This window comes from Thermobia domestica, chromosome 6, assembly GCF_964235325.1.
Source record: "Thermobia domestica chromosome 6, izTheDome1.hap1.1, whole genome shotgun sequence".
Classification (NCBI taxonomy): Eukaryota; Metazoa; Arthropoda; class Insecta; order Zygentoma; family Lepismatidae; genus Thermobia; species Thermobia domestica.
This window is the reverse complement of record NC_137459.1, coordinates 147,539,400-147,565,759: the sequence shown is the minus strand read 5'-3', so window position 1 is coordinate 147,565,759 and position 26,360 is coordinate 147,539,400. Positions and strand designations below refer to the sequence as shown.

The 26,360-nt window shown below is 36.8% G+C and overlaps 1 protein-coding gene across 5 annotated transcripts in view; it reads right to left on the bottom strand.

Annotated features, from left to right (window-relative positions):
• Nucleotides 1-26,360, bottom strand: part of LOC145688253 (uncharacterized) — a 140,690-nt gene that overhangs the window by 64,550 nt on the left and 49,780 nt on the right. For 3 of the 5 annotated variants that reach the window (XM_081762208.1, XM_081762212.1, XM_081762211.1), the window contains exons 4-10: nt 25,395-25,488; nt 16,342-16,509; nt 14,476-14,703; nt 13,613-13,690; nt 3,780-3,827; nt 1,614-1,817; nt 705-822 (exon numbers count right to left, since the gene is read on the bottom strand). In XM_081762208.1, coding sequence (XP_081618334.1) covers nt 705-822; nt 1,614-1,817; nt 3,780-3,827; nt 13,613-13,690; nt 14,476-14,703; nt 16,342-16,509; nt 25,395-25,488 — 938 coding nt within the window. The remainder of the gene's footprint in view (nt 1-704; nt 823-1,613; nt 1,818-3,779; nt 3,828-13,612; nt 13,691-14,475; nt 14,704-16,341; nt 16,510-25,394; nt 25,489-26,360) is intronic. The other 2 variants (XM_081762209.1, XM_081762213.1) reach the window with 2 other exon arrangements.

Here is a 26,360-nt window from a genome sequence, read left to right as displayed (position 1 = left end):
AACGACATCACGGATTTTCGGTTACTTAGCCGGGCAGGCAGACTTCTGGAAAATATCATGAAAAAAAAGTAATCCAATAGTCGGCCGCGGCACATTTTGTTATTTAGAGCTAAGGTTCTAGTATTAAATGCATGTATGCACAATAATTAATTCATTTTGAGACCTTTTGCACCAATTTCCCAAAATTTCTTGATAGGAATGATAGTAATAATCCCTTTAAACACTGATTACCCTACCACTGTTAATACCTTAGTACATAATATTAGCAATTTTGTCAAATGATATACGACCTAAAATTTGTCTGGAACAGCATGGCAACGGAGAAGTCAGTCAACTTTCAACAATTCGATATGTGCTCTTATTTCGATAAAAAACATGCAAGAATGGACAACTGCTAACCAGGACAACATTAGGAGAAACTAACCTACTTCTGACCTGAAGCCAGAACGTTTCTTGAAAGAAACGTTCAACTTACTGATTCATTTACAAATTCAAATTACTTTTACACTGTACTTACGATCACCGTATTAACATACTACATACTTACAGAATTAGCTTATTTCTTTCCACGCTGACGCACAACCTGGCAGCTTGGCCAATAATCAAAGGACCACTTTTCAGTATCGTTTAAGAGGTTTCCTTTATTTTACATTTCCTTTTGTTAGCGCTTTACTAGGATACACATATAACTGATCAGTGCTTACCTACAAATCCAGTCTACTTTAAACACGCCTCCTAGTGCCTTGGCAGAAAGACCTGGCGGAAGAACCCACGATATAGGAGGAACGTCTCTTCGTGACTCACTATTTAAGCGAGCAAACCCTACAAATTATAGGACAGCCACGTTAATATTAACGTGTATACTTCAAATTAACAGCTATTACTAAGGTTCAACTTTAACAGCATCAAACAACGTAATAAATATTGAACTTCTCTTTAAAATTTTCTTTTTCAAAGCTCTCTAGCTTTCTCACATCTTGTGCATTTAAAATGATACAACTTTTCCTTTGTCTCTATTGAACAAATTTACTTTATGCCCATCAAGAAATATGTTACTTGCATATATTCAACCTATTTCACTGAATATTTATTTTTTTTCAATGAAACCTCAAAACTCAAGTGTACAGAACTCTCATGCCTATTTAATATATCTATCTATCTATCTATCTATATATATATATATAAAATGAAAGACATCTAGATACATATGTTAGTCGTATTAATCCTAAGTTAGGACAAAGAAACACTGTAAATTAATTCAAACATCCAGAAACAGCTACAATATCTCCTATTTCTTAAAAAAATGTACAATAACAAAAATACCTCGAACTGTCAAGAGTGAGTTCAATCTCTTGCTAAAATAATAATATCTCATTACGTTTCATTTGCTTTCAAAACAGTCAATGATAGTCCTTTTAGCGAAAAGTTTTAAAACATTCAGATAATTACCTAGGTAGTTTCCAAAAAATCAAAGTAATTAATTAATTTTTGTAAAATTTCTGTTAAGTTAGTTACATAACAATCCATTAACAAATAGCTATCAACGTACACAATTCTACATATCATTCTTATAGACCATGACTGGGTGACATACATTCTCTTGATGAACTCACCTGCAAATTTTCCACTTTCTTTCACTGAAAAAATTAACAATACGTTTCTTGACTCCTTAAACGCCTGATTCAATTTAACTTCATTCTGTGGCGGCGTAGACCAGACTCCCTTTGCTTTGGAAAGTGTAACATTTTCAGCATTATTGCTCTTCATTACAAAAAATCTGGTATCTCGAAAGAGATAATTCAGCTTGGTCATGTAGTCTAGAAAAAATCAATGTACGAAATTAATAAACAGAAATCTAAAAATAGGTTAAAATGGACATAAACAGTAAATAATTTCAACTTATATGTCATACAGACTTTAGAACTAGGCAAATTACAAGAGCGGAAAAATGAAATGAAATATTTAAGTCTACGTCCCACGGTTATACCGGTTAGGCTAAAGGAGAATATGATAAGAGATGAGTGAAATGGTGGAATGAAGAAAGTGGGAGGAAACGGGAGAACCCCGAGAAAACTCACGAGCACGGTGTTTGTCCACCACAAAGTTCACACGGCGCGAGCTGGGATCGAAGCAGGGACCTCAAGCACCGGAGGTGAAAGCTCTACCACTGAGCCACCACTGAGACCAGGCTACAAATACAAAGGAACACTCAGAAGCCTAAATACCTGATTTGCACACGTGAACAAATATAATCTGATACCTAAATAGAGTATCTTGGCCTCAACCAGTTATGTTCAGATTCAAAACTGAGTATCGCGGCTTCAAAGAGTGTTACTAGAGATCTATTTTTGGGTCGCAAAGCGGTCTGCCTGTTAACGAAGGGACACTACTTCAAAGTAATAGTTCCATACGTATCCTTGCATCACTATCAGTTTACTTGCCACCGAGTTCAGAAGTTTCTATGAACTACAAATCTCACCCAATTTCTTCGTCTTCACATAAAGTTATTTCTTTCAATATTCTTCCCTCCCTCGCACTTCCTCTGACCTTCAATCACGTCCCATACGACATAATTTCTTCTCAAACTGTCTTAACTAAGTTTTCTCTTTTTTTCCTTCCATATGGTGTCCCTTCTCCTTCTACTATTCCTAAATTGCTAAATGATTTTTCATTTTATCCAGTTAATCCAATTTGAAGCTCATACTCACGCTGCAAAACCCTATCATTTCTAGTCACCTTTTCTTTTCCCGCATGACGCAAAGCAGATTGAGTACAGAACATCATTCAATACGAATCAATATCAAACATATAATATGACTTTTATACTTCGGGTCATACTTAGCTCTTTTTCCAAGAATTCTGAATACCCTGTTCACCCCTCTAAACCTTCCGCTACTAGTCTTCGCGACACGTGTTAGAAATTTATGATCCCTTCTAGCTAAAACCCAATGTTGTCTCAATTCTTTTCCGTCTTTCCTTTTTCCTAGGATTTAACTGAAAATAGGAAGAAGAGCTTTCTCCGTATTTTGCCGGACTCCAACTACACAAGTGTTTCAAAGGTAAGGCAACACTGAGAGAAGGACAGCTTACATGCTCCTGAGGACTAGCCGAGGGTTGTGGGATGAAAAGAAGCAGTGGTTGGGGAAAGAGTACTTTAAGGTTGTCTCGATGTATACGTAAGGTTTTTGTTTAGGGACTCGCAAAATGTTTTTTTCCTCCTTCGTCATTCTATTTTTATTTCACGTCCACATTTCACACCTTTACCATTCCTACTACCACCTTACGAAAACCAGTTCCCTGTTCTACTTTCTCCCATGAAATATGTAGTTAGCATATTCCCTTTCATCCAATCACCACTGCTTTTGCCTTTCTCCCATTTATTTTCATTCTTTCTTTCCTTTAAAAAAACATGTTATGTTTACTTAAGACTTCTAAGAGCCATACCTGCCAAGCGAACGTCTTCCGAAGTACCATTTTTCCCAGTCAAATCATTCTTTACTGTTCGGAGTAACATGTAAAGCAAATACCCCACCGAGAACCGAACTCGAAACCACGCGCCATTAATAGTTTTGTAGCACCTGCACTTTGATGATGGTACAAGTATTGCTAAATTTTGTACAAAAACAAATTTGAAGTCTCACTCACTCGTTCGTTTGAAGTGAACAATGTGCAACAACTTTGTACTAAATACACAATAATTACAAGTAAGATAAAATAAATACAGAAACAATATTTCTATGATACGAAATCCCAAATATTTTAAATATAACCGTACATACCATATGATTTTCCTTTCCGTCCGGATTTTGATCTTTTAACACTGTGACCTAAAATAAATAAATAAATAAATAAAAATAAGTAACAATGAAAATTGAAACTATACTAAATGAGATCGCACAACAGATCGAAAATTAGTACCCTTCTTGGGTCTTAATAGCAATACTACTATATCTCATAAGTTTCACAAAGTTATTTGGTTGGTGCAACTGAAATGTCCGGACGTATGTCAAAATACCTGGTCCCTTCCAAACGAAAAACAAAAAAATACCTGGTTAGTCAGTGTAGTCTCCGACTGCACCTACATACTTATTCCATCGCCTATACAACGACTAGTTGCCGTGATAAAAGAAGTTTGGAGTGTGTGATGCGACAAAATTCTAAATCGTACGTTGAACTGCCCTAACATTAGGGAAATTCTTCCTAGTTAAAAATATCAGGCAAATACTCCACGCGGGGAAGAGTTTCATACTATAAATCATAAAGCTGCACGGTCTTTGAGTGATATGCGGACATGCACTAGTGTACAGCATGAAGCCACTGTGTCACTGATGGATGCTTGCCAACAAGTCCGCACATTACACGGAATCCAGCACTGTAGCGATCTGCAGTGAAAATTTCACCGTGAAGAAAGACAATGGATCACCTCCACCACAGTAACTACACTTGCGTGGTGAAGGGGTAGTTTTGAAAACCGTCCTGGACGTTGATCAGGATTGAACTACTGTCCTTACTCTTTATAATTGTTGCAACAGATCCAATTTTCACCAGACGTTACAATCCGATGAATACCCGGAATCCTTGCCGGTTATTCAATATACTCAGAGAATTGCACACCTCCAGAAGGCAATCCTTATTTACCGGTGTCAACTCACGTGGCACCGGTGACCGCCAAAAACAGTATATACCTAACTCATCTGCAACTGAACGAATACTTTCCCAACACCTGCTTCCACGGTGTTCTTGAGAAGCTCATCGGAACATGCTGCAGGTCGGTGACCGTGGGGTTAACTTTTTAATGTTGTGCGACCAGCACGAAATTTCACACGAAATTTCGCAAACCAAATGGTGAACAGTGCGTTCGCTCACCACTCGTGGCCCAAATGAACTCGTTTTTCGTCTGCGCCCGCTACATGTGCAGACTGTCCTAGTTTGAACTCCTAGAGGAAAACCACTTGTAATTGTGTGTCCTCCTCCATGGTGCACTATCACAGTCCTATTTAACAATACAGTCTTCTGACCGTCTGCGCAACATGCCTGTTTCTAAAGATCTGCAGAGCTTGTGACGTCGTAGTACGAATGACTTCAGAGCCCATCCACTGGCCGCGTTACAGAGTGGATTCCCACCAGATATAAAATGGACATTTCAATCGTACCAACCTAATACGAGTAATCATGAGCAACATCTGATGTAAACTGAAGAAGCTTGATTTCAGACAGCTCCCTCGCAGTCTCCCAACAACACTTCTAACTACAATACAAACAGTGTGATCAGATATTGGAAAATGAAATGAAATCTTTAAGTTTTACGTCCCACGGTTATGCCGGTTAGGCTAAAGGAGACGGTGATGATGAGTAATGAATGAAATGGTGGAATGAAGAAAGTGGGAGGAAACGGGAGAACCTCAAGGAAACCCACGCACACGGTGTTTGTCCACCACAAAGTTCACTTGGCGGGGGCTGGGATTGAACCCGGGACCCCAAGCACCAGAGGTGAACGCTCTACCACTGAGCCACCGCGGCCCCTGATCAGATATTGGAGTTGGCACGTTAGAGGAGAGATCAGAGTAGCGTCAACTCACACAATTCTGTATGTTAACAGTAACAACCGAAGACGACGACACAAATTTCACAGATTCTTAGCAGAATTCGCGAGAACAACTTTACCAAATTGCACAATTGAACGGCGAGCCCATTTGTTCAAAACCATCGACTGGCCATCTGAAAATGTTTTCTGTGCCACTAAGAGAACGCTGTAATGATACCCTGAGTGACATATATAACGAAATACTAACCAGAAAATAGTGAGAACATTATCACAGAACATAAATGTATACTATCCAATGTTTTAACAGAAAGGAAAGAAAGAAGTAGAGAACAGTAAAGTGGTTGTGAAGGGGTCAAGAATGTTTAAGGGTGCCATTTTGGAATGCAGTCACGTGATAGTGTTGCAATGTTGAAAGTATGTATTTAGAGAAAAAAAAAAGTGCGGGGAGGTCGGCAGGAGTAATGGAGAGAGAGAAGAAATGATATATTAAGTCCTGAAAAATTTCTATTCTTTATTTCTGTATACATAGATTTTTCTCTTTATCCCTTTCTATTTTCAATTTGGCAACAGCATCGCGTGACTATGTTCCCATACCGCACTCACCTGGTCCCTCTGCAGCTCTTTAATTTTTCTATTCTTTCTTTCTTATTTTGTTTTCAACTACATTCCACCTAGATCCTGACCAGGTCCGCAATTAAAACGAAAGAATACATGTGCAGATATGAAAAATTACCTGTAGGGTAGTCATTATAAACTTGTAAGTTACACATAGTAAGACATTTACGAATACACTGCTAATGTTCTGACTGTTTCAAAGATGTTCTCAGACAATACAAAACTAATATGGTTGAACAGACCATTGGAAAGGTTAAGACGGCTGCTATCTCTTCTCTCAGTAAATTTATTTCCTTTCTAACAAATTTGAAATTGTTCCTTAGTGAGAAATTAATAAAACAATCACAAAAGTTTCCTCAGTCGGTGCAAGCGCGCTGTTTACTATTCGTAGCGATTTATGGAATTATTGGCGAAAATCAGTTAGCAAAAGGAAAACTATCATCTACTATCGACCAAATATTTATAATTCGCCAATAACAGGAAAAAATGGCAATACAACACCCCAATACATCAAGTATTTATTGATTTCAGAAAGACCTAAGACTTGGTAGGAGGGAAACATTGTACAACCTTACCGAATGTGGTACACCAAGAAAACAGTTAGATTAATAAAGGTGATTTAAGTGAGACCAACAGTAAAGTCCGAGTACGGAAATACTTGTCCACGAGTATTCGCGTCGAGAATGGCCGGAAATAAGATATGTTATCGCCATTATGATTAAATTTTGTTCTGGAATACACTGTAAGGAAAGTTAAAGATAGCAACCTAGGTCTAGACTGATGCTTTAGATCTGACGAATGCATACCCACATGTTAAAATTCACGATCAAACTGACAGTTAAATGAAGAAATATATAACTGAAAAGACGAAATCACCGTCCTTTACTCCTTCCTTCTGAACTTAATTGAAACTCTCTGCCGGTACAATTATAAGGCTGCTGCTTTATGACACACATTCAATTGGATATTACTGTACTGTCAGCGTTGTAGTTCATAACACATTATATGTGACTTCCTATCGCTGCATAACGCATTATATGTCACCGCCGTGACTTGAATTCGCTTAATCGTAATTCAAGTAGATCATCAATTGCCTCATAATGCAGGCTGGGTCAAAAAATGTGCCTCCACTAGGCATCGCAGTTGAACAACATGGGCTACAAACAAGCAATGAAAGAGTAACTACCGACAGAAAAAAGATCAGTGTCATGTGCACACCACGTGAACGAATTTGGTTTGTAAGGCGTAATATTTTTTTTCAATACTGAAATCGCAAGTGGTAACAGATTTCTACCACTTTCGGTTTTAGAAAAATTATTAGAGTGGAGATAAAATATGTTCTTAGGATCCTTAATTGATTACAGAAAACAGCTTCTCGCTATTTATTACAGTTTTTATTTATTCTATGGTGATCAACGCTAAAACCGGAAATGGTTAATTTCTTTCACTTTCAGTTTAAACAGGTGATTAAGGGCTATGATGGTACCTACTCTCAGAACGCGTTCAAAACAAAGACAATGGAATTGGATAAAAACTAAATGTGCCAGAAGCCGAACAGCACAAGAGTGTCTCATGAAGCTTGCGGACAATCTGCAATGACTTACAGAACAGTGGGAAGATGGGTATGAGAATTCGACGAAGGACGCCAAAATGTGGAAGACGTGCAACGGCCTGCTCATCCCCGTGTCACTGAAGAAGATGTGAATGCTTTTACCGCGTTATTAGACAATGATCGACTAAGCTGGCTTAAGAGAGTATTAGCGCATACGACTGTTCTACACATTCTGAAGGAACGCTTGGGCATGAGAAAAATTGCATCACCATAGGTTCCGCATGAGCTGGCGGAAATGAAGAAATAACTACGATACGACACTGCTCGTACCCACTTGGAACGCTACAAGCGGGAAGTAGAGGCTTTCTTACGCTGTATCATTAAGCTGGATGAAACATAAGCCAAATCATACGAGCCACAATTGAAACGTCAACCAAACGAATGGTGTCATTACGGGTCAAATACGAATATCTGAAGTTCGTCAGAACCCCAGCAATGTAAAAGTTATGGTGTAATCCTAATATATACCGTTCCCCCACATCAGACTGTCAATGCGCAGCATTTTTGTTCCTTTCTGGAACACGACCTGAGACCAGCCTTGAGAAGGAAGCCGCGACACTTACTGCAGAACCCACCCATTATTTTGTTAGACAACACTCGGGCGCATACAGTGCAAGGTGTTACTCGCTTGTTCAATCGATGGGGGCTGGAAGTGCTGTAGCATCCACCCCACTTCTCGGACTTAAGCCCTTGCGACTTTGACTTTATTCCTAAGATGAAGGAACCTCTTCGTGGCATTCGTTTCAGAACTATCCAAGAGACCCTTCAGACAGTAGACCGGTCCATTAGAATTATCAATACAACAGCTGTTGCTACATGGGTCAAACGATTTCCAACATCACTGGTAATGAGTTATACACAATGCTGGTGACTATACTGAAACACTGTAAACCTTTGTAAATGGTTTATTTTATATCAATTTTAAATAAACAGTTGCCAATATTAAATGAAATGAAATCTTTTTAGTTCAATGTCCTATGGTTATGGCTGTTAGACTAAGGGTGACGATGGTTAAAGTGAATGATGATGGAAGAATTGATAAAACCCACAGACACGATGTTGTCTCAAGCTTACTTGGCTGGGGATCGAACGAGCGACCTTACGCACCAGAGGTAAGCGCTCTACCACTGACAAGGAAGGTCCATAAACCGTGAGAGTTGAATTTTGATGAAAATTAGTGACAAGATTCAGTTCGAGTTGCTAAGTAACGTAGTAATAGTCACTCGATGCTCAAATGCTTCGTTGAGCTGCTACACCGACGCCATCTTGAAATCCTGTAGACAATGTCCAAGAATACCCTTTTAGCACAAAAATGAAAAAGCTTTTGATATATCTGACTTCAGTATTGTAAACCAAGGTAGATCATCTATATGCGAGAGTACTTCCAGTGCATGACCGCCATCTTGAAAGGCGCCATATTGAATCGCCGTCAAATATGATAAATGGCAAGGGGGTCATATGGGGTATCAAATGGAACTGGAATTTACTTCTGAATTCATTTCCGTAACCAAAGTTTAGATATCTGTTTTCACTTCAGAGTTAAGAGCTCTCTTACCCACAGGGACATATAAAAACTGTGCGAGTTAAACTTGTGTCATGAAACACGGTCGTGCGAGCACTTGCATGATTTTAACTAATGCAGTAGTTAATGCAGTACAATAGCAAGTATACCAATCAGATCTTGAGACTAGTAAGAGAAATCGTTAATTAAATTGAAATTTCTGTAGTGAAAAATGGATTAGACTGTTGGTCGATGAAACACATGCCTAATAGTACTGACAAGCAGAGAATACCAAAGGGATTGTTCGGATATATATTAGAAAAATTATAATCAACAGGTACATATTAGTTGAACGACCAAAATGGTTCGGATTCCACTATAATCAGTAGGTCCACGTCTCCTTTAGCGTAGCAGGCGTGTGGGACGTTGAATTGTATCAAACCAAAAATCTCTTTTAGGCAATTTTACGTGGTCCATTATAGTGTGTTAAGTTTTATTCTCCAATCTACAAACCTTACGCAAAGACCATCATTGTTGCAGAATATTGCGTTCCTTTCCAATACTCATATTTGACGACTTATAATTTACCGTGCATATTACGAAGTTAAAATACTTTAATGTATTTATTGACAGTTTCTCGAAATACAATCGATTTATTGCTGCCACATTGAACAATGAAGGAGATTTAAATTATCAGTTCACAGCCAATTCTTAGAAGATACCCCTGGAAACTTTTCTTGTGTCTGTTCTGCTATTAGTAATAAGAGAATGCATGCACAACTGCTAAGAATATGTGGCAGTAAAGATTATTACAAGATTCAATTCCAAGTTGCAATCCATAAAACAAGCCTCTTTCTTCCTTTTTCCTTCAATATAAAATAATTAAATATCTGCATCTTTCCACCTTTAACGATAAAACACTTGCTGATAATAAGGGCAAGACTAGTTTTCATATCAAAATTGTGATAAATAACTGATTGTAGCAGGTGTTCACTTGTTCGGTGTACAAGTTATATGGCAGAATTTTCATAAAGAAAATGCATTCTGTTGTGTATCATCAATTTTGTGCGCCAGTCCTAAAGGACATGCTTGCATATGCATGGCAGAAATGTGAGTACGTAACAGGAGCAATAGTTGGTTCATTTACAAATGTTCTGAAGACTAGCAGAAAATAGTGTCTGTGGTCATGAAGATTGTGACGAAAGTGCAATTGTTAAGTGTTTGCACTGCTCCATGATGCTGTGTGCTAATCACTACGTTTTGGATCTCCATCATCACAATTGAAGAGCAAAAGGTTAGTAGGTTAATATTTGCTTATGTGCAATAGTTTATATTATTTTTCTAATATTTTTCTATTAATTTTCTAATAACTTCAAGACAGATTCTTTAAAACCATATGTGCCGTTCCACCTAACTTATATTACAGCATTTAAATGCTATGCATAATCGCATATATATAGCGCTATATATATATATATATATACTCATATATATAGCGATTTTGAAATAGGTATAATTTGTTTCAGTGCTGCTATTCCATTTTTCACTACAGGCATTTCAATTTAATTAACGATATCTCTCACTAGTCTCAACATCTGATTGGTATAGTTGCTATTGTACTGCATTAACTACTGCATTAATTAAAATCATGCAAGTGTTTGCACGACCGCATTTCATATCACAAATTTTACTTGCTCAGTTTTTGTATGTTCCTGTGAGCGAGAGAGCTCTTAACTCTGAAGTGAAAACAGATATCTAAACTTTGGTTACGGAAATGAATTCAGGAGTAAATTCCAGTTCCATTTGATACCCCACATGACCCCCTTGCCATTTATCATATTTGACGGCGATTCAATATGGCGCCTTTCAAGATGGCGGTCATGCACTGGAAGTACTCTCGCATATAGATGATCTACCTTGGTTTACAATACTGAAGTCAGATATATCAAAAGCTTTTTCATTTTTGTGCTAAAAGGGTATTCTTGGACATTGCCTACAGGATTTCAAGATGGCGTCGGTATAGCAGCTCAACGAAGCATTTGCGCATCGAGTGACTATTACTACGTTACTTAGCAACTCGAACTGAATCTTGTCACTAATTTTCATCAAAATTCAACTCTCACGGTTTATGGACCTTCCTCGTGAGTCACTATGTCCCTGCTCCTATTAAAGTTCCAACCCTCATATACAGGGTTACTCAAAATTATGTTAAAACTGAATGGACATACCACGTGGAGGCAAAAATACTGTATTCTATTAAAATGTATTGGTTTGTAAAATGTATTTTTGACATGTCAGTGTATTATATTATTACAATGTTTTGTTTTGTGACATCTTCAATCTCTTTCGTTTCAGCTGACACACAACGGCTGATCGATTAACACTGGAGCAAAGATTTGTAGCAAGCCTAATAGAAGTGCACGGTTCACCTACTCTAATCCGTGAAAAATTTACAATGATTTGCACGTGATCCACCAAGCCGTTTAACAGTGTACCGCACCTATAAAGTCTGTAGCTACAGGATCGGTGGCAGACAATTATAGAGGCAATGCAGGACGTTCAAGATCAGAACGATATGAACAAAATATTGCTGTTGTACAACAAGCTGTATTGCGTAGTCCAAAATCAAGCCTCCGATGCAGTTTGGAAACAGGAATAGCTAAAAAAGTGTGGCGCATCTTGAAACTCGACCCTGAGTGTGACAGTACCACATTCAAGTCACTCAAACTTTAACATTGGCGCAGAAACGTAAGCGGGTGGGATGTTATTAGATTTTAGCTGAAATGATCAATTTCCAGCAAGATGATGTGAATGTAATGGTATTCAGCGATAAAGCCACTTTACACACCAGTGGGTTTGTGAACCGACACAACACGATTTTCCGGGCCACCGAAAACCCACGGGTCATTCGGGAATATGTACGTGACTCCCTCAAAGCAAATATTTAGTGCGCTGTGACCGCCGCTGGAGTCACTGGACCCTACTTCTTTGACACACAAACGGTAACCGCAGACGTGTACTTACGGATGTTAAAGCAGTACACCCTTGAAGAACTACAACTAGAAATCCGCCGTGCACGATATTTCCAACAAGATGGCGCTCTACCGCCCTGGAACCAAACTTTAGAAACTATCTCAATGATACGTTTCCCGGTCGATGGATTGGTCGTGATGGACCATTGCGCTGGCCTCCACAATCTCCTGGCTTAACACCATGCGATTTCTGGTTATGGGACATGGTAAAGGAGCGCATCTACAGTACGAAAGTTCGCGACATTAATGACCTGTGTTGAACATAATGGTGAACAGGTTGAGGCGACTTCAGAGTGAGTTCGCAGGTATTTAGCACTTGCAGCATATCATATCAAAGACATCCTTTCGTGTATAGATGTACCTACAGTTTGAATACACTGTTTTTTTTTTTTTTTTTTTTCATTCAGTGTCAACATAATTTTCACTAACCCTGTATAAAACCATTATTAGTTTTAATAGCGTTTTTGATTGTTTATTTTTGTCCCATATATATACGGGACAAAAATAAACCAAAAATGCTATTAAAACTAATAACGATTTTATATATTTATCACAACTAATCCTTAGAGGAGTAACATTAATTTAACTTCTTGTTACATATATTCTTTAAAACCTAAACGCTCAGAAACAGTGACTTATTGTCTACTCTGTGAGGTAATGGACACTATGCCCCTGACCCTACTATGAACCAAGTGGAATATTAGGCGTACCAAAAGTACGAGAGCGAACTACTTGACCGAGCTATGTTACTAGAATTTCTACTTCCATACAAAAAATTACAGAATTGACCTAGCCAATATTTCTTTTACAGGCTTAGACCAAGGTCCATCATCAGCAAGACTAAGTAAGTATCTAATTATTACTTACGGGTTTCTGCTCAGTTCGGAACTACAATCTAAACTCAAACTCAAGCGATTTCCTCTATATCAAACGAACAGCAGTCTCGTGCAGAAGGTGAGGAACTATATAATAATCGTTCTTCAGAAGTATTAATTACGATGCCTGTATCAATTTTGTATTCTGAATGAAGGTTTGTGTCAACTAAAATAATAAAGAAACTAGGCTTGTTCAACTACTAGCTGAATCTATATAATATATATACTCTACAATATATTTCTGTATTTAAAATTCTTTCACTTAAAACTGAAAACTGTTAATGTATTATCTGCGAAATCCATGGAATACACTGTACTCTAGAGCATACACAAACAAAAACAATAGTTAATACTACTGCACAACGATCACGCTATCTTGGTTGCACCACAGAAACAAATGGAATAACACTGCAACAGACAGAATTAACTTACTCGAAGAGGGGCTTCTTCTGTCCCTCGATGATCCACGTTTACGTTTCACTCCCCTTTCTTCTCGAGGGCTTTCGTGAACTTGAAAAAGAAAGAAAACAATCAATTGAAATCAGAAGTGCTACATGTTAAATAGTTTTCACTAGAGACAATATAGTTATAAAAAATTTCTCCCATCACCTATATCAACTTATCAACATCAACCAACCTATCAACTTTATACACCTTCTACCGTCTTTTACAATTCAATTCTGTAGTCAAAACTGCATATCAGAATATCTTAAGGTGTTAAATTTGGATTTGCTTAGACAGAACATTATTTTCCAATATCCATTCATCATTCAATTCAGTAGTACAGATATGGAATTCTACTTTGTATAATATATTTATTAAACGTAAAGCACAATTATCTGTTTTCTGAGATTTTGGTCTCCAATCAGAATTCAGATCAATTTTATCGGACTTAATATCTGAACAAAATTCAGTGCCAAAAACATTTGCGTTTTAAATTTAATGCCTACCGATTTCTTTTTTTCTTTCCTTTCCTTTTTTTTAAAAAAAATCTTACAGTATTATATATTACCAGGTTTCATGTCAGCATACGGCACACTCACACGTGCTCAGAAGCTTCACTCACATGCACTCAGAAGCTTCACTCATTTAAGCTTTGGTACATTAAACAAACTTAAAACTATTTTAGTGCACATATTCACGTTCAGAGTTTTTTAATAAGAAAACGTTTTGATACTGCCATTCTCGAAAATTTTCAAATCACAATTCCCATTACATGCGAAACCAAACTTAATGCCATGAAAATGCAAACTGATCAGGAAGCTTAAAGCGGACTGTTTCTGTTGTGCACATACCTGACTCGGATCCTGAGCTTGAGCTCATACTAGGTTGGCTTGATCCACTCCCTGATTTTCCTGAAGATGTAGAACTTACTTCGCTACGGGTATCGTATTCTGGCATCTCTTCGTCTTTTATGTCGTCTCCCATATTATCCTCGCTGAAACTTAAATTAATATTTTCTACTTCTTCACTGATTTCTCCCTCCGCCTCCTCCCCCTCTGCAGCTATCTGAGATCTCTTACCTAAAATATTCAATATTTTTTCTGAAGTCTGATGTCTTAATGTAACCAATATATAACAGTAAAACAAAATTACGTTTTTATTCAGCTTCTAACAACCGAGTGGACCTCTACGGCGAAAAAATTAAGACGCTAGCCATATAAAATGCAATCTAAACGATATGCTAAAGTAAGGACTAAAATTTACACCTGCAGTTTTAGCTGATGTTTGAGAAGGAAATGAAATTTTTCGTTTAGTGTTTCGCGCTCGGGCTCTATAAGCTTAAGGAAACTGATAAATTTTAAGTGAATGATAAAGAACTGGTGGAATAAGGAAGCAAAGCGAAAAGGGAAAACCCCAAGCAAGGAGATATAAGGTCCACCACAAGCTCACATAGCCCTGGACTGATATATGGCCAGAGGTGAGCGTTCTACCACCGATTCACCGTGATCCATAAGCTGGAGTTCCCTACAGAATATGGATTAACAAGCTCTGTCATTGTAAAAACCCCTAAACAATATACTACGAACATAACGTCATGAAAGAGGATAATACATATATCAAGTTAAAAATATTTAAATCATAATTTGAATTGACAGTACTGATTTTCAAAAACATGAACACACATATACCTCTCTTCTTGTAAGTACATTAAGTACATTTCAATGATCTAATGCTCTCTGTTTCTTTGAATATCTGACTATACTCAAGTGCAATATCATATCTAAAGGAGGAAGTACAAGTATTTTTAAAACTCTGTATCATGGTATTTATAAGTTGTTCATGGCGCCGTTAGAACATAATTTTGATTCTTTTATTTAAAAAATAAAAAAGGAAGAAAGAAAAAATGAAAACAGTCATAGCATACATAGACCATAATCTATTAATGTGTTAAAAGACTATGACCTCTTCAAAAGAAAATAATTTAATTCGATATAGAGAGTTATTCGAGCTCTGAACACTTTCTACAATTTAAGATGGGTTCTTGGTACAGCCGTTCAGCAAAATAAATTCCTAGTTCTCGAATTAATTTATTGCGTATGAATATTTCTTGTTCAATTTTGCAATACTAAATATACATACAGAAGAACGAGGAATGAAAAGAGAACACAATGCGGGAGAAAAAAAAAATCCTACAAGAAACTGATTACGGTCGCTATTCGCCGCAACTAAAATCCGTGAAAATACTTGTTGTAAAGACTACAGACTGTATGTAATGTAATTTTATACGATTTTATAAAATATTAACATTTAATTTGTAGGATGCCAGAATATTTTTCAAAGGGACAAAATTTTGTTGCAGACTGTACAGTCATATTCAAAAGTTCATTCCCTCATTTGCCTTATCAGCAAGTACTGACTTAACTAATCAACGGGAGTGAGCTGCTTCATGTCTAAATCAAATCTCTTTCATCTCTTTAATTTAGATGAAACTGCATGCAAACTGTAATATTCAATAGCAAGTTATTAAGGAAAAGATCTCTGTATGAGGAAATCCATATTTCAACGTGACTGTACAAGTATAACAAAATAATCTACAGACCTGCACAGGATGACATAATTTACCATACTCTCTGGTGTGTCCTCTTTTGATTGATTACACTGTATCGTCCCAACACACCAAAAAAAGCAATAACTTGATTTATTGAACTCAAACGTACCAGCTATCTGTTCGTTTGCTGTTCCTTTGGCTTCGGTCCTTCTATCAACAGAGTTTCCAGTTGGGCTCCCTCCTGTAGGTTCTTGCTCGTCTAATTCAGTCTTTACTCCCTCCTCCTCCTCCTCCACCTCCTCCTCTTCTTCCTCTAATTCCTCTTCGTCGTCGTCTTCTATCAAAACAAAATTAATCAACACTCAAGAAGAAATGAATATATATACGTGTTAATAAACATTAGATCAAAATCACCGGATATACATACTACAATATGGTTACCAGACTTTCTCTAATGATCTGGAGACACTTTTCAACTTTAGTCGGAGTAGTCGTCTGCAGATTTATTACTAAGAAAATACATTAGAACAACAATCTTAATGAAATTCACGAGTCACGTTTGTTCTTAAGTAGTTAGTTGGTTTCCGGAAAGTGCACCTTGTTAAGGTTTCTTATTGACTTCAGTTTTGTTGCAAATTACAAAGAGATAAAATTCAAAAATAAGTCGTACTTTCCCAAAGAGAACGCAATACATAAGTTACAGTTGTCTACTAAATCTACAACACTATAAAATTCGGAGACAAGATTCGTAAATCTGAGAATTTCCCCGGGAAAACGTGGACGTCTACACTCGAAACCAGTATCTTTTTAATTATACAGGTAATAATTATCAGTTGCTGGCGATCGCATTACGGGAAAACGGCTAACCCCCTTAAAATAAATTTTACAACGTAGTACCATCTCAAGCTGGATTCTTATCACGTCAACTTGATTACAGAGGGCATATGTGACTAGGGGGATTGAAAAATTTATACCAGACATAATTTACTTTCGAGTTTTTATAATTATACTTTCGTCGAAATGCCTGAAAAGGAGAAACGGGGGTGAAATACTTTCCATAAACCTATTTTCGCCGTGCGAAGACCGGGTGGTTCAACTAATGTATATTACAAAATTGAAAGTGACTATGTTTGTGACTCTTAATCTCTTGAACCGCCGGACCGATCTCAAATTTTCAACGTAGATGCGGTTCTGGCCTGGAAGTATTTTTAGCTATTTACTTTGACGATACAACTTAGGGGTGGGGGAGGAGGGGGACAGAAAAAAATGAAACAATAACTCTTGAACCACCCGACCGATCTTGATCAAATTATTAATGTATATGGGGTTCGGGACTGGGATGATTTTTGTCATTTCACTTTGACGGAGCAACGTAGGGAGGGGGTGGAGGGGGAGATATACAAAAATCAATAAATATAAAAATAAAAGTGACTATGTTCGTGAATTAATTACTTTTGAACCACCCGATCAATGTCAATCAAATTTACAACATATATGAAGTTCAAACCTGGGAAGTTTTTTATCATTTCATTTTAACAGTAGATCTTAGGGGAGGGGAGAAGTGGAAATATATGAAAATCAATAAAACTTAATAACTCTTGAACCACCCGACCGATCTCGATCAAACTTCCAACATAAATAAAGTTCAGGCCTGGGATGTTTTCTTCATTTCACTTTTACAGTGCAACGAAGGGGAGGTGGAGGGGGTTGATATATGTCAAAAAAAAAAAAAAAATGAAAGTGACTGTCTTTGTGACTTCATCACGCTTAAACCACCCGACCGATCTTCCGGTATTAAAATTTCAACATAGATGAGGTTCGGATCTGAGGTGGTTTCTATCATATCATTTTAACGGTAAAACTTGGGGAGGGGAGAAATATATAAAAATAAATAAAACTTCATAACTCTTGAGCCACCAGACCTATCTTGATCAAACTTTCAATATAGATAAGGCTCGGGCCTGGGATGTTTTCGTTTCTTTACTTTTGCGGTGCAACCTAGGGGAGGGGGAGATATATGTAAAAAGAATAAAAGTTACAGTCTTTGTGATTTCATCACGCTTTAACCACAAGACCGATCTTAATCAAATTTTCAATATGGATGAAGTTCGGACCTGGGGGTGTTTTTTTTATCATATCACTTTGATGGTAGACCTTACAGGGGGGACATATATATAAAAATAAACAAAACTTAAGAACTCTTGATTCTTGAACCACCCAACCGATCACATCAAATTTCAACATAGATAACGTTCGTACTTGGGATAATTTTTATCATTTAACTTTGACGGTGCAACGTAGGGGAGGGGGAGATATATATATAATATGTAAAAAATAAAAATGAAAGTGACTGTCTATGTGACTTCACTCTTGAACCACAGGACCGATCTCGATCAAATTTTAAATCTAGATGAAGTTCGAACATGAGATGATTTTTTCATATCACTTTGACGATGTAATTTAAAGGAGGGTAAAACATTTACAATTGATCGAAAATGACCAATATTAGTGTCGAATCTATAGTTTTTGAGGTCGCTGAGATGGACAGTGACACTTCTGATGCCATTTAAATCCAAATTCAGCTCCGCAAAAATTGTGGGAGGGGAGGGATATGACGAATATCAGTGTCGAATTCATACTTTTCGGGGTCGCTGAGATGATCAATGATCTTTCCGATGCCGTTTAAATCGATGCCATTAAAAACGAAAACAGCATATTTCACGGGTACTAAACACATGAGATACGGAGTTGTGTATCTAAATTTTCATTTCAACCCATATGCGTATTAACGAAAGTTATTAACGATCGAGAAAAAAAAAAAAACCCTTTGAGTGCGGATTTGATCCCAAATCTTCAGCCCGAATTCCTTTCTCCCTACGATTCTTCCTCATTGCCGTAATTTTTCTTATCTTCGACGTAGAAATCGCGGGTAACATATGCTAGTATATCATAAATCAATACTAACATTACAATTGGTATTTCGTAACTTTTATTTTCATCTTATAAAACTTACACTGTCAATGTATTTTTTAATTATAATTATCAACAGCTGTCAAATCCATTTCTGGATTAGGGCCTTTTCCAACTTCACAATATTGGCTAGTTACCTTTTCACGTTTCTCTTATTTTGCTTAATTTTCAGAGTGAGCATCAGCTATCAGTTACTGTTTTTGTTTTCTAATCAGGGGTCAAGTGTTCGAACTTGGTAGCCGATCTCTCTAACTCACGATTTTGCAGCTTTTTCAGTTCTTCCACGTAAAAACAGCTACAAACAGGGTTGACAAAAACCATGGTTTTTATTGAAAAAAACAAAAAAACATTTTTTTTTTGTTTAAACCCGGTTTTTCTGGTTTAAACCAGGTTTCTTTTTTTTTCTTTTTTTTTGGTTTAAATAATTTACTCTATGTATTTATATTAGATATGGACAGAAATTAATTTGTTTCGCCTTGGTGTTATTATGCAACAACAAGGTTATGCTGGAAGGGGTCACATAAGCTTAAAGCGGAATCCAAACCGTTTCTCGGTTTACATCCAAAAGAAATTGTCCATTTGGACACGAAACCGGGACAAATTGGGTCACAAATGCGATTGCCGACTCACTCACGAAGGACTCCTGATAAAAATACATTGTACTGATCTTTACATAGGCCTACTTGTTAAAATAATTGTCAAGAGTCATCTCAGAAGGACAAAAAGATAAACAGTTACACAAGTAAAAACATTATACAAAATTATATACAAATCGGGAAATTCCCGCCTTAGCCATTGGGTAAATCCTGATTACTTTAAATGTATTTGTATGTAAAATTTTAAGGTCAACGTATCAATCACTACGGTAAAACTGAGGTATTAAATTACAAACTTGGTATGTAGATATCATTCAATAAAATTAAAACAAAGTCAAATCCAAGCTGATGTTGGAAGCTACGTAGGCAGTTGATAAATTTTGCCAATTTCTATCAACAAGAGGCAACCTTGGCTTCTTTATAAAACAACAGGCATTCATTCAAGTAGAAATATATAATTTGGTTTCATTTCGTATGTTTAGGCTTAACATATGTGGATACCAAGGTTATCACGGAGAAGACTTTCGCTTAGAGGGACACCTCGAATCGCTACTTGGTTTACACTTGAAAGATGGGTTGTGGTTCGACCGAGAATTAAACACGGGACCTCTTGATTAAAAGGTGAAAAGTAGACAAACGTAATGCGGATGGTTTGATATGTGGAAACGTCACCATGAAGTTCACACGATTTAAAGCATTTTTTCGTTCTTTTTTTTTTTTTGGTTTAAACCAGTTTTTTTTTTCTGAAAAAAAAAAAACAGCTGGTTTAAACCATGGTTTAAATCACCTTGATTTAAACCAGCCAACCCTGGCTATTACTTGCTCTTCTTTTTCTCGCAGTTGTTAACTTTTCCTCTGTAAATCAGTCTTGGTAATTTCATGTCGTCTCTCCATATTGCTTTCCATCATCTTTCTTAGTTAATCACATCATATTCCTTTCACATCATAAGAGTCAGCCAGGTTTTGACAAAAATCTAAACTAATATCTGTACTCATATATTAGCCAACTGATATACTCGGAATGGCAAATGATGAAGTTATGGTTTCCTATAGTTCATATATGTTCATTATAACTTTGACCTTTGATAGCATATAATTTTAAGTTTCTTTAGTTCTATTTCACCAATAGATTACTTTAGGTTTTATAAATTTATTGACAGGAGTTTTCACCACTAAGGCAATAAAGATAAGACCTACTAGTTAAGTGGGATCCGAATCACACTCGGTTTATTTTATCCGAAGCAAGTATCGAACTCAAGATCGAATCCGGAAACATACAGAGAGAGAGAGAGAGAGCGTTAGCAACTTGGCCATGACTAGGCACAATTATCTCCTACTACTTTATCATGTGATATGTGCTATCGCCGACAAAACTTAATCGCGTATTTCATGTAGTTGCACTATTTTGTTTTGTTGATGGCTTACAATGTGTAAGTTTTTTTTTTTTTTTTTTAAATCTTATTACTCTAGTAATGTCATACTGCGTATTTGCAAGAAAAATATACATAATGCGGAAAATACGGTTGCATATACAAGATAAGCCTTGGGGACATTACTTACCCTTTTCTTTCTCTACATGCTCCCTAATTTTTAATTCCTCTATTATTACTGTTATTTTGTATCTAACTTTTCAAAAGATGAACCTAGGTTATCATCGATATTTTCGGTGCCGCAATAGTTTGGTAGTTCCGATATTTCAATATTACCGATCAAATTTTGACATCCAAATCTGGATATCGCACAGCTGTCGGTGATGATGAGAATGAATGAAATGGTGTAAGGACGTGGAATAAATCGGAGAATCCCGAGAAAATCCACACAGGTGGTATTTGTCCACCACAAAGCCCAATTGTAGCAGGCTGGTATCTATCCAGGGACACCACGCACCAGAGATGAATACTCTTCCAATAAGTCATCGAGGCCCCACCTGTGTGTTGACGATGCTCGATGCTGACAGCAATCAGCGAAATTTCGACCATTAATGATTCAGTTTTAATGAATGCGTAACGACTTTTGAAACGGCTTACACTGACAATAAAAATAAATACTCCTTATCTAATTAAGATCTTAATATTAAGACAAGTGAAATACGCATAGTCGTAAAAAGTCACCCTTCACCAGATCTTTATTTTTTCTGTTCAAGACTAACCTTTAATTGGGATTTAAACGGTATTTATTGTGTTTTGTTATGTACAATGTTTTAGAAATTAGATTGTGCATAACTTGGTAATCCAAAGCCTGCACAATGTAACAGTTCAGACACTAATAAAGAGATCAAGGTGTACCGCTATAGAGACTGATCCTGATCGCATGAGTTGGATGCACTTGTTTTAGATTTCGAAACTATGACGCAATATTCGATCATCTGGGAACCGTACTGCCGTGTCGTGACAAAACGCTGTAACTTTGGCGAAGAAGTTTTGCGAAAATGAGCCTTAAAGTTTTCATCCGAAAATGTGATCTGTATCGTGTAGAACCAGTGTAACTAGGCAATAATGGTCAACCAATCAATTTTCACCAAATTTAATCACACAACATGCATTTACGTAACATTACATGTAACCACGTGTTTCCAAAGTCAAGATACACTATTTCTACACGATACAGATCACATTTTCGGATGAAAACTTTAAGGCTCATTTTCGCAAAACTTCTTCGCCAAAGTTACAGCGTTTTGTCACGACACGGCAGCGTAAGCCTGTACAACATAATTTAAAGTGTGAATAAATGTTTTTGACGCACATTGTATATACGAGATGGGTTGTACGCAGATAGTGGAAAAGAACGGAATCGAAAGGATTACGACCAGGAGGCGGTTCGAGGACAGAGTATTGTCTTCTTATCTATTTCTGAAGGAAATGAAAATATTGGGAGGGGGGGGGGTGAGGAGAATTTTTAAGATATTTACGCAGGTGTGGTCAACTGTATTATTGTAATTAACAAAATAAGTACATTTGTTGTTTTAGTTTTGTTTGTTTCCATTATTAATATAAAATGTTAAATAAAAGTAACAATTTGTTATACAATTTTAAAGTAAATTAAAATATATTGATAAAGTTATTTTAAATACTTTATATTATAAAGATTACAAATTTATATTTTGTTTGGGGAATTACACAATTGTTCACCTGTAGCTGCTCAAAACATTGATCGATGACCTTGTGTCTTGTTTTTCTGGTTTTATTTTCTGAAGAAAATTTAGATGAGCAACTGAATATTGAAAATTATACAGATTTTTTTTTTTTTTTTCTAATACTAGTTTCTGATTACATTACAGTCCTCACGTAACAATAGCTTTTGATACATCTTTTCAAACATAACTTATTTTACATTTTTCATATTTATTTTATCTACTTATTTTTGTTTTGACATAATTAAGAAAATAGGATACAGTTTTATCGTTTACAAAAACATAAGTTTAAATGAAAATTTAAAAACTGATTAGATATAAAATGGTATTTTAAGTATTGAACACTTCTATACAATAACTGTCTCTCACCTTGTTTGTGACAATATTATTATTATACACCATGTTTACGGAGGATAAAAAAGGGAGGAAACACTTTTGTTATGATGTCATTATTTACGTTATTATTTGTTGGAAGCATGTAGAAACTTTTATTTTGTTGTAACACGTTAGGATGCTGTTCGCACGAATAGTTTGTGGCACGATGATAAGAACTGGAAATATTCAATATATATATATATATATATATATATATATATATATAATGTATGTATGTAGAGAGAGAGAGAAAGGACAAAACTTCCTTCACCCAGTGGAAGTTGATGTAAGAAGTTGGAGACTGTAATTGCGTGTATTTTGTGATGTAATTATTAAAAACAGAAAACAAAAGTTGAATGGTTTTCAGTTTTTGAGTGATAGTAGTTTGGAAGGTAGTAATCCAGTAACAGAACCATATAAAGGCGTTTTATTTACAGGACTTGAAGAAACCGTTCGTATGATTTTAATTCGAGACATTTCTTTTCGTATTTTAGCAAGGTTTTACACATTTTTGTAACATTATGACAACTTGTGTGTTCTAGAACAAATAGATAAGGAATTTGAGCTTGCCCGAACACGAATACAGAGCTGTGTATTCTCTATAATCTTTTATTTAATATTCTTTCTGTTAATTTTCTCAACCCTCTCTATTAGCCTAGTGGCTAGCTTGTGTGCCTTTGGTACACAGGGTCCCGTGTTCAATTCCCGCTGGGAGTGCCCAAATATTTAATTCCACAATCATTCACTTTCATTAATCATCCGTCTCCCTCAGCCTAAAGGGCACGACTGTGGGACATTCAACTGAAAACTTTCATTTCATTTTCTTCAACATATACACTTTGATTCTTTGCTCTTTTCTATGAAGATTTTACTCTTATCTTGATTCTTACTATTAACATTATTTCTTTAACATGCTTCTGCACCCCCTCCACTTCGTATTTATTTATTACTAGCTGAAATGCCTCTTCTTCACACAAGGAAAATATGTTTATAGGAGCGAATTTCTCTCTCATTTTTACAGATTTATTCTATTACTTGGTATGTATTGATATAGGCTTATCCTTATTAATTATATAAAAAGAACGCACAGTAGGAACGCAATTAAGAACACTATACATATCTTTAAATTGACACGAAATGTGCATTTGTAGAAGCAGGTTGTTCGCAGGTTCTGTACAGATTTTTCTGTTAAAAGTTTGAAGGCCGTCGTCAGAGAACACGAGGGGTGTAATATTGCTGCTCGCGTGGGTTGCGACATGTTAATGTTCCATTACTGGTGTACACGATAGGAGAAATAAGTATTGCTACAGCAAACGTGCTTCCACGATGCACCGGGGAGCACCTGACAGAAGGAACTTTGCGCCACGTGAACAGAAACGACGGCGACTTCCACTGCCACCAGCACACAAACGCTAAATAATATGTTCTTAGAGGAAGGTATACGTTCTCGTGTCATTTCACACGATTACTTTTGACATTTGCTCATTGCCGAGAACGTCTTGAGTGATGTAGGACAGATTGTATGAGTGATTGTAGGACGAGCGAATGGAGGGTGGTGATATGATCCTTTATATCTCGAAGACGTGTACATAATCGGAAATATCCAGCATGTCTTCGCACTCGCCATGCAGGACAAAGATCTCACATTCTGGTATGAGGCGATAAGTTACTCATTTCGTTCTAGTATTTATATAACGAAGTATGACTTAGGACGTCGTGATCTAGACACTTCGCAACACTCCAGCTTCCAGTATGATAACCCGTGTCCCCATACCGACATGGTAACTTGGTGCTGTCATGCATATATACCTTCTACCCTGGCCTGCTTTGTTTTCGTAAGTTGTGTCGAGTACGTGTGGGACAGCATCCCGAGCATAAGATATAATACCCCAGACAGGAATTCAAAATCTGGTGAGCATTTGGGTTAGTTATACATCTTATTAAAGGTGAGTGTCGTATGTATTGTGAACACAATGTATAACACGTTCGAGATGTCCCACAGGCGCCATATTCCCATTACCAGTTACCAACACAATATTCTTGTGTTTCAACTTTGGGTCAGATCCATAGGTGTTCTTAAATGTGTTTCTACCAGTGTTTACATATATATATATATATATATATATAAACAAAATTACGTATATTGCTTACCTTCTCTGTCACTGTCCTTACTTGATGTCTTGTTCGAGTTCTTTGCTAAAGAGTCGGAAGCGTGTCTGTCGAGGCCGCAGTCTCCTTTTATGTCCTGTAAACAAAAAATGCCACCATCTATAATACCCATCACATTTATAGAGTAATGTACTATATAAAGAATGTATTTTTAAGTGCTACTGTGAAATATCTTAGTACGATCAAGTATTAATAAGCGACAAATTTAAGTCAATAAAAATACACCAGTTTCCTCTTCTTTACAGGCTGGTATCCAACATTTTAAACCTAGTATAATATGAAGAGTTCGGGGAAATAAGCTCTGAGTAATCATACTTAAAATTAAAGTGTTTTATGTGGTGCTGGTAGCACTTGTTTTCTTACACCTACATATATTAAATCAATATTATATGTAAACTTAATTGAAACCTGATGTTGGAAACACGTCAAATGTCTAGGCTTGCAAAGATCAGGTGGCGACCGCAGTAATGGGCTGTTGATGGTGCTGTGTTAGAACAAGTACGCACTATGTGAAGAACAGTACAACGAAAATGTGCAATGACTAAGCGACGGTGTTAAGTGTAAAATGGGCGACCTCTCCGATTTACAATTAGGGCTCACGTTATCTGATGCGAGCGTGACGAAAGTGGCAAGTGTGTTCAATGTGTTGGGAGGGATACTATCCAAAGTGATGACGTCCTACAAAAATTACAACTATATCACATCGGCGAAGAGAATCAGTGGCCGGAAGAAAATCTTAAGTGATAGGTTTCGCCGAGCAATATGGGGAAAACGGATTGTTATTCTCAGTCTTCGTTCGACTACGGTGCAAGTGACGGAGCAACTCAAGCAGCATCTCTCTCAACCTGTCGACAATTACAATCCTCCGTGAATTACATCATATGGATATATACGGTCGGATTGAACGGGCGAAACCGCTTGTTGGGACCATCATGTTTAAGACGATAC